The 10,589-nt window shown below is 29.5% G+C and overlaps 1 protein-coding gene across 5 annotated transcripts; it reads right to left on the minus strand.

The window, feature by feature from the left end:
- Positions 1-2,019: 2,019 nt before the first annotated feature.
- Positions 2,020-8,776, minus strand: LOC109787712 (cuscuta receptor 1). 5 transcript variants are annotated; one of them, XM_020346263.3, is made up of 10 exons: positions 8,387-8,774; positions 7,821-7,958; positions 7,538-7,696; positions 7,273-7,422; positions 7,100-7,177; positions 6,799-6,957; positions 6,351-6,425; positions 6,073-6,183; positions 5,828-5,977; positions 2,020-4,307 (listed from the first exon to the last, which is right to left on the minus strand). In XM_020346263.3, exons 1-10 carry the CDS (start codon positions 8,715-8,717, stop codon positions 2,134-2,136), a joined length of 3,525 nt encoding a protein of 1,174 aa, XP_020201852.2. In that variant the 5' UTR covers positions 8,718-8,774; the 3' UTR covers positions 2,020-2,133. The 5 variants fall into 5 exon arrangements, with proteins under 5 accessions (XP_020201852.2, XP_082928900.1, XP_029124922.2 ...); XM_083072774.1 differs by having other exon boundaries at positions 6,073-6,222; positions 8,387-8,771; XM_029269089.2 differs by lacking the exon at positions 6,351-6,425 and having other exon boundaries at positions 8,387-8,776.
- Between the last annotated feature and the right edge of the window lie 1,813 nt (positions 8,777-10,589).

A 10,589-nucleotide genomic window follows, 5' to 3' on the forward strand; every position in this document is an offset into this window, starting at 1 on the left:
TAAAAACACATATTTATAATAAACAAGTCAAAATTTGGAATTTCTCCCAAAAAAAAAACACATATGAACAAATATTAAGATTTGGAATCTATTGCACTATCCAGCAGAGAATCCACACTCCAAGCTAAAACTACTCACTATCCACTTACTTTAAAGAATGTTAGACAATGGATGCGAAACTTTAAAGAATGTTAGACAATGGATGCGAAACTCCAAGATAATCTCCTTCCTACTTTCCGGCTGTTCTTCAAGTTCATAGGAAACAAGCGTAAGTGTAAAAATAAATGCAAAATTGACCAAACCTTTTAAAACCTCCCATTTAAAAGCTTAGCCTTATTTTCTTAATAAAATATATCAAATTAATAAAACACATATATTTCCCCATACTAATTATACAAGAAGCCTCTTAATTATTTTCATAAATTCAATTAATTAATTAAAACTTCTATTAATTTTAGAAAAACTTGGAGTGCTATAACTTTCGGCATGGAGAGTCTTTGACAACTTGTTATGTCTAATAACATTCATTGTTATCGATGTCACATACTGTCACACTGTCACACTCTGACGTTTAATGTTCATGTGACCAACACATTTTTGTTGTTGTGTACAATAACTTTTTCTAACTTGTACCAACTACATTCATTAGATTCAATGATCATTTGACAGTATATCCACCAAATATCTCAAGGGCTCTCGAGTTGATGATATTTGTAACAAGTTTGACTCATATCACATATATACTCCAACTTGAGAGGGAGTATTAAATATAAGATTTAATATGATTGATTCCTTTATAGTTAGGAAAACTTGTATAGAAAAAATTAGGAATTCTACTCATTATTATCTGTTATCTTTTATTTCTATATTTTCTTATTTTGTATCCTTATTCATTATAAATAGATGATTACATGTGTGGTAACAAACATACACAATTATTATAATTCTAAAAAACTAAAAATGTAATTTAGTAATCCCTATTTTTATATTCTCTATATATGAGCATATACTTGATGACATCCACAAATTTTGGAAATGCATTTGTTGTAGAGGAAGACTAACTCTTAGTATATATATTGGATGGATTCTTAGGCCACTAGAAACCAACACACTCATTTGGTTCCCTTGGATGTCAATACATCAGCAAAGACTTGTGTGTGTTCATTCGACATGCTCGGATATGCCCATACAATCATTGATATCTAAGAAAATATTCCATTTTGCACCCTCGAAAGTCAATGCACTCACTAGCATGTTGGGAGTGCTCATTTGACACTCTCGAATTTCAATGCATTCACTAGCATCCTAGGACACTCATTTGGCACCCTCAGACGTCGATGTGACATCAAAGACCTATGTATGATTGTTCGACATCTTCGGATGCCGATTCATAGTGTTCCATTGAGCAGAATGAATGGTTGTACATCCTATGGAAAAGTAATTAGGATGATTAACCCTAGTTATAGTAAAAAGTGGATTACATACACATTACCCAAACTAAGGCCATTGGAATTTGGGTTCAACACAGTTAGTAAAAATAGTATTGTATATTAAAATAAAATTACTATTCATAATATATTTACATTTGTTACATCGAGTGAGTTACTTACTTAAACATTAGAATGACTTTTGTATATATGTCTCCCTCAACATTGCTAGACAACCGATTTGAAGAGCAAAAAGTGGTCACAACATTAAAGAAAAAGAATAAAAGGTTTCTAAATACATGTACAATATGCATGATTGAGAATATAAAATATTAATACATGCACACACTTCGATTCTTATCTAAAACTACAACTTATCAACCATTTAAGTGTATGTAAATCTTAGAATAACTCATAATATCAAATTAAAGTGTATGTAAATCTTAAATTTATACTACAAATTATGATATATTTTTATTTATTAAAATTATTGAAAATCTTTAATTTGTTTAAATTTATGAAAAATGATAAAATTAACCCATGCAACCAAGCTTTTTCCACTAGTATATATTTTACAATAAAAAACTTAAAATAAATAATAATAAAATCATAATAATTGTATATATAAGCAACACTTGTAGGAATTATTCACAAAATCACTCTTAAGCAAACAAGTTGATATCCTAGGCATACAAGGTAATATGTGTTACATATTTGTAAAAGTTGAAAACCTACACAAGTTGTCCTCGATAAAGAAATAACATTTTGAGATGACTTGTTCCATATAGTAAAACCATGTTTGTCTCCAATACGCATTAATGTAGAGAATCACTGCAATTATCAGCAACACTGATGTGTCAGACACAACAAAACTTACCCAAAAAACATACATGTCAACTAAATTGGCATTATCCTCATCAATGTTAGAGCCATTTGGAAAAATGGTAGGTGGTTTTCCATAAGGATAACAACTTTTTGGAAGTGGAGGCCCACAAAGAAGAGGATTTCCCTCGTAGCTACTTTCATCAAAGGTAATAAATTGGCCTTTCCTTTCGGGTGTTTCACCTGATAAGTTGTTGTGTGCCACACTAAATACTTCAATCGAGGTTAACCTACTCAGCTCAGGAGGAATTTGGTCACTCAACATGTTAAAAGAAAGATCTAAACTCTCTATTTGTACTAAATTGGAGAGCGTAGCTGGAATTTGTCCAGTCAAATCATTATGAGACAAGTTCAATGCTCGAACTCTTGTCAAGTTTCCAAGTTCAGATGGAATACTCCCATTTAGTTTGTTGTAGGATAAATCAATTCCAGACATATAAGCAAGGATGTTCCCTGTATAAGTGTAGGATCTTTGTTTTGTAGTGAAGTTTGCTTTCTCTTCTATACCTGATATAATTGTTACCATCCTTTTGTTATTTTCTTGATTGAAAACACCGTGAACAAAACCCATTAGTCCCTCCTCATTCTCATTAAAAGGTACATTACCCAAGCAATTGGGTATTGCACCATAAAAATTGTTATAAGAGAGGTCCAATATACTTATATCTACCAATTGGCATAACTGCTTTGGTAAATACCCTGTGAAGTAGTTAAATTTCATAATGAGTATGTCCATGCTTACATGAGCAACATCTTGTATCATGTCTTGAATGCGATCAGTTATTTCATTGTAGCTAAGATCTAGTATCACTATGTTAGAGATATTGTTGAACATTCTTTTGGACAAGCCACTTAACCTATTGTTGCTCAAATGAATGTAACTCACTAGAGAATTGATAAAAGATGGAACAATACCTGTCAAAATATTGTGTGAGATATCTAAATACACTAGACTTTTGAGTTCCACAACAAGTCTCCTCGAAATTGATCCTTTAAGATGATTGTTGGACAATGAAAGTGTCTCCAAGTTTGACCGATTTCCTACCATGCTTGGTAGCTTCCCCACTAAATCATTATCGCTTATATCCAAGTTTATTAGAGATGAATTGAATAAACTACTTGGTATATTACCATATAAGCTATTTCCATCCAAATATAGTTCCTCCAAGTACTTCAAAGTTGGAAACACAGGTCCATATAGTTTATTGTTCGAAAGTTTCAAGATTTTGAGCAAAGACCTATCCCCAGATATGTTCTTTGGAATTTCTCCTGACAAATTATTATTTGAGAGATCCAATGTATCTAATAAGTTCATTTGGCCAAATTCACGAGGAATGAAACCTTGGATGTGGTTTCCAGACAAGTTCAGAAATTGCAAATTTTGTAAAATCAATCTAATATTATGGCTAGGGATTTGACCACTTATGTTATTGTCAGACACATCTATTTTCCTTATGCTAGGAAGGGGATGCGATGGTAGCTGGAAAAGACCTTTAAAAGAGCAATTTCTAATAAGAAGCTCAGTTAGTTTCGTGTTATTTTCCAACAACCAGTGAGGAAACTCTCCTTCCAACCTACAACTAGTGAAATCTACACTAGTCAAGTTGTTTTGGTAGAGAAGAAATTTGGGGAGGGGAAGAGAATTAGTATCTGTTGTTGAAGACAAACTAAGCACTTGCAATTGAAATTTGGGAACCCAAGTATGAAAACTAGGTTGTGAGTCTAGTATGACTTTGTTTCCTTCTCCATAGATGAATTTGAGGTTTGAATGATTGGCAAATGATATGAATGAAATAGGGACCTCAAATTGATTTCCTATAAAACCAAAATATTCAAGTGACGTAAAGCTTGCAACATTAGAATCAAATTGTCCGGTGAAGTGATTGTGAGAAAGTTCCAACATTCGAAGAGATTTCATGTTAACAAAAGATGACGGAAGTGGTCCTCCAAATTCATTATAGCTTAGATCTAGCTCTTCCAACTTCAACTTTGACCACTCTAAAAAAAAAAAATTTGGCAAAAAAAAATCCATCTTATATGGGAGACATAATGAAAAGGATATAAATATATCAAAAAAAAAGATGCATAAAATAATTTGTGATGAATAACACAAATGTTTTAAATGAATAACATAACATAGTACTTCATTTTTTTTTTGAATTTAAAATATTTTGAGGAGAAATATTTTATTTGTATAAATAATTTATAAATAAATTAAAATTTAAGTATTTATGAAATTCTATGAAATTATAGAAAGTTAAATTTTCTCAAAGAATTAAGAATTAAAAATTATTCATACTTTCTCTTTCTTGTCTCACCTATGTATATTTATATCCTCATTTTCTTCTATCATCTTTCTCTCTCTCTTTCTCTCTCTCTCTCACTCTCACTTCTCTCCCTCCTACTCTCTTCTCTCTTTCTCCCCCTTCTCTCTCTCTCTTTCTTTCTCTTTTCTTTCCATGTCTCCCTCTTTCTTTAATTTCTTTCTCTTTCTCATCCATTTATCTTTATTCTTTCTCCTACCTCCTTGTCCTCTCTTCCAATGTTGACATAAAAAGTATCAACAATTTTTTAATTATCAATGTTTAAAATTAATTTTTAAATTTTAAATATTATATATTATTAAAATATTTTTAAATTATTAAATAATTAAAGATAGGATAATATTTATTAAATTTAATTTGATGCACTAATTGTGTAAAATAATTGTACATTATCAACCAATAAGATCATTGGTATGACCTTGTAATTACTTGTTAAATAAGTCAACAACTGATCACTATAAATGGTGATTTATGATTGGATGAGAATGTAAAATTATTTTACATTATTAGTGTATTTTCTCATTTATTTATGTAAAGTTTAATCTTAAATTTTTAATATATATATATATATATATATATATATATATATGTGGGGGGTGACTCAAGTGAGAATAATTCTCAATATAGAAACATGAGAACAACTCTTAGATTAAAATAAATGGCTTAAATTAAAAGATTATAAAAGACATTACTATATCTCGCAACTATATATTGTAATTCTCTCTGTCATTGATGTCATGGTTAACATTATTGCACTTAATTTTTGTTACTATCACTTCCACCTCCACTCCCACCACTTTCAATGACGATAATAATTGTGACAACGACGATAATGGTAATTGTGATATGATAAAGGTGCGATGAAAGTGGAGATAACAGCAGTTACAATAACGGCGATGAAAATATTAATGATATAGAAAATTACAATAGTAACTGAATGTGGTACTTTATTTTTAATCTTTTAATTAATATAATTTATTTTAATCTAATAGTTATTATTAATTTTTCTCATATTCACATATTAACCATTGTGATCATTTGTGTCGCCCCTTTTGTATTTATATTTATATCAAGAATAAGAATTTGAATGAATGGTGATAATTAAAATTAAAGGAATCGAATTCAAATTTCACAATATAAAAAATTCTAAATTAAAAAAATATATATCATTACTAAAATGAAAAATACAATTACCAGCCGGAGGAAGGGTGCCGTTTATTACACATCCGGAAAGAGACAGAACTTTCAAAGAGGTCAATTCCCCAATACTTTTGAAAAACTCATTTTCCAAGTTATAGTTTTCGTTCAATGCTAAGTGGTCTAGGTTACTTAAATCACAAAAATCTGCACAATAGAAAAAAAAACACGGCATGGACATTAATATAACAGAAGTGAAAATAATTTAGCTACTTATAGTAATTTTAAAAGTACTAGTGTACCTCCAGCAATAACTTTTCCTATAATTTCATTCCCGCTCATAGAAAGCACCCTCACAGATGAGAAAGCTCGTAGTGATTCCCTAAATTTGCTCCCATTTATCATATTGTTATCTAAAGAAAGGACATTCAATTTGCTTAGATTTTTTGAGCCTGAAAAAAAAAAGTTTACACAATAAGGAGATAAGTGTGTTTTGTTGCAAATGTAAATACGGGATATATATCAGCAAAATATCATAATTTTATTGATTAAAACTTCTTTATTTCAATTACTTAAATACCTTGATGGTTAACAAAACTGTTGATTTGGTTATAACTTAGATCGAGAATCTCCAAACTGGTTAAAGCCAATAACCCTGTCAGAGATTGGATATCGTCATTCATAGAATAGTACTTTCTCTTCCACACGTAAAATAGAAGTATTGACGAAAGCTCCCTCGTGCATAGATATATACGAACACTCTTTAATGTCAAATACTCCATTTATATATATCAATGATTTCTATCTGTCTCTTCCTATCAAATCATACAAATTTATTATTATATTTATATTTTTCTCATAGGTATTAACCAGGTTATATATATGATATAAATACTAGAAGGATCATTAATCAAACAAACAAAAAAACTAATGAAATATAAAAATTACTTCTATGATATATAGTAATTTAAATATATTCTAAAATAATATAATAAAAAATTTAAAACGTAATCCATAGCAATACTGACCACTTATATCTACTGATCCTTCTAATAGATTGTCATTTAAATAAAGAGATTTAAGACTTCCAAGCCCACTGAGAAATGAAAGAGATTTGTTGGTGAAACTGTTTGAACTCAACCCCAGGACTTCTAAATTGGTTGGCCATGAAAATCCCTCATTCTTCTCTGTTAAAAAAATAGTAAGCTTCCATTTATCAGCAAGAAACATGCATATTCTGATGAAAAATAAGGAACATGCATATTCTGATCATGAAAACATGCATATCTACTTTAATATAATCACAAACCATCGAATAATTTAACTAACCTGAATACCACAAGATACTCTCATTCAACTGGTTCCCAGCTAAGTCCAGGATCTCCAGAGACCTTAGTTTTGTAATATCTAGCAATATATACGTACACTGATTACAATTGCATATGCTTTTGAACCAAAAAGCAATAATGATGAAGATTTCTAATATGGAGTGTGTGGCTTACTAAAAATTGATCTTGGAGTCAGTCGACTATATCCTAAATTTAAAGACTTGAGGGATGAAAGCCCACTAAGAGCAGATCCAATATCACTATTGTTGAAGTTGTTGTTGGACAAGTCAAGGACCTCAAGATTCTTCAACTTGGAGCATAAACCTGCAAGGTATAGGGTGATAATACATATATATTACAGGTATATTTACCTGAAGCTCCAGTAAAATTCACTCCTTAAATAATTAGCTATATTCCTGAAAAGGGAAAATTATCCTACCTTGAATATGAACATCTGAGTTCAATTGACTTGCAGCCAAATACAGTTCCTTCAATGATGTGAATCCCTCAAGGGATGGCAGTATGTCATTAGTCAAAGAGTTGTAACTTATGTCAAGGACCTCCAAATTAAGCAACTTTGATGACAAAATTTCAAAAACTAAACACGCACACATGTATTAATGCAAGGTTGTGAAAGACGCCAACAAATTTTCGAAAAATATTGTACCAAAAAGTAAAGAGGTTTATCACACCAAAAAATCAGAAATAAATATATATCTCACCGTTGAATGTTGCGTGGAACCAGTTATTTGATATATATAGAGACTTAAGAGATGAAAGCCCATTCAAACAAAATAGAAAGCTAGCAGCTTTATTCAGAGAATTGTAGCTCAAGTCAAGAACTTCCAGATTTCCTAACCCTGCAAGGTATGTAGATTAAGTGGAATTAATGATTCAGCTACATAACATACATATTTAAGCCTGGTTGAATACAAAAACTTAGAAGTACTTTTTAGTTTTTCAACCTAATAGAAAATTTCTCAATAACTCTTTTAAATTTGTATGCAAACATATTTTGTGTAGTTAAGTGGAACTTTTTAACTCGGTAGTTGTAAGTCTGTCTTTAAGATATGGAATGTCAATTTAATCTTCCAAGTTTGATTCTCATCAGGAATAAAATAATGTTTGATTAGTTGAAGATATGTCTCAAAATGTTGATTGACTTCGGTTGTGAGGTTTCATCAAATCTATAGAAAATAAAATAAAATAAAATAAAAAAGACGAAAGAAAGAGAGAGTCTAAGTAAACAATGATCAAGACATAGAAATTTTGTACTACGGAGAATAACCTTCATTGTCTCCACAACCAATTATCCCAGTAGATGACAAGTTGAGACTCTTCAAATCTTTGAAGACAATAAAATCCGAATAGTTTAGAAAGGCATTAACATTATTCCTGAGGTCTTGATAAAGATTGAGTTTGGTGACTCTCCCTGTGGAGGAGTTACACTCAACTCCTTCCCATTGACAACAGTCTGGGCCGTCCCAGTGCCAAGACAAAGGGAGGCCGAAACGGTAATTTAGGGCCAAAAGAGCTTTTCTCTCTTCCTTCCAACACCCTTCACAACACACCACTTGCAATAAAACAAAAATTAACAAACACACCCCAACACTCTTCATATCGTACTCTGCAGTAACAGAATGGATCTGGTCTCGTTTAAATAAGAAAGCACCAACTAGATTGTGCCCTACCTAGCCATATTGCGTATTACCCAAGTCGTTTAAACGTGTTTGACGTACGCGCTTTATTTTCAACTTATTGATTGCTTTTTCCAATATTATGTACCAATTGCGTGAAGTGTTCCCATTATAATTTGGAAAATTATACGGTGGTCACTATAATTGTGGGGTACAGCCGTTTAATTTTATTTTATTTTTTATAATTACTTGTGTTTATTTTTATTTTAATTTAATATTTTTAATAATTTATTCTTATAAAAAAAATTTATTTTTATATTTTTAAAATTTTATTTTAATATAGCATCTATTATAATTAAATAGTTTAATATTAATATTTTGTTAATACATTTTAGTTTTTCTTTGGTGTTAATTTTTTAATTTATAATGTAAATTAGTTTTTCAATTATATTATTTATTATTTTTCTTTCTTATTTTAATATTTTTATAATATTATTATAATTTTTATTTTTAATTTTTTAATTATATTACATATAAATAAAATTTGTTATAAAAATTGATTTTTTGATTATTTCTTTTTGAATTAATATTTTTTATTAATTCATTTTTTACAAATTTTTAATTTAAATTTATGTTATTTTAAATTTATTTTTTTAAAATTTATTTATTTATATAATTTGAGTTATCAAAACTTTTCAATTATGGATATAATTGCAGTTCCCTTATAATTAACGATGACTTGCTTCAGAATATCTTTTCTATGCCCCAACCTCCACGCTTCATATCAGCTATTAAATATATTTTTCCATATTATTATTTAATTTCATTCTACCTTGCATGAACCGGTCACCTGCAAGTAGCTAGGGATGCAATATCAATAGAACGACACGGATGTGGGTAGTAAATCGCGCTATCCTCTCCTTTTAATACGGATTTCAATTTATCTAATAATTATGTATATATATATATATATATATATATATATATATATTAATTTATTTTAATAACTTTATATTAAATTTAAATTTTATAAATCTAACAGTTAGATTTAAAATTTTGGCTAAAACCCTATTTTAGTCCCTTATAATTTTTTTTTGTTTCAATTTAGTCTTTCATTAATTTTTTGTCTCAATTTGGTCCCAAACTAATTAATTAGTTTTAATTTAGTCCTAAATTAATTAATTGATTTCAATGTGGGACTTTTCGTCCAAATTGCTTTAACGGTGTTAACTTTTGGTCACGTGGACGCCACATAGATGCATACGTGACATCCACGTGGATGAGAATTTTTTTGAAAACACCTAGACCCAGAACGGCCCGTTCTGAAACCGGAACGCGCCGGGTGCACTTTTAGTGTGTTAACTTTGCATCCGGAACGGCCCGTTTCAAGTGCAAAATTAACACACCCAAAATGCACCAGAACGGCCCGTTCCAGTTTCAGAACGGGCCGTTCCGGTTTTATTTTATTTTTTTATATATAAAATATTAATAATTTTATAAAATATATATTATTAATTATATTTTAATTATGTTATTATATCCAATAAAATAAATATATTAATATTTTTTTGTATTTTATTTTATTATGTTTATCTTATTAAGTTTTATCATTTTATTCCTTTAATCTTAAATAAGTTGCAAAAAATTATAAAGTGATATTTCTTTTATCTTATTAATTATTATATTTTTTAATAAAATTAATTAAGAATATTGGTTTAATTGCATTTTTTATCTCTCAAGTATTACAATTGTGCAGTTTTGTGATCTCCAAGATTTTAATTGCATAATTTTAGTCCTTAAAGAATTGTAATTGCGCGATTTTGGTCCTTCAATTTTTAATTGAACAATTTTAGT

The sequence above is a fragment of the Cajanus cajan genome, chromosome 4 (assembly GCF_000230855.2).
Source record: "Cajanus cajan strain Asha chromosome 4, NIPB_CcT2T_4, whole genome shotgun sequence".
NCBI lineage: Eukaryota > Viridiplantae > Streptophyta > Magnoliopsida > Fabales > Fabaceae > Cajanus > Cajanus cajan.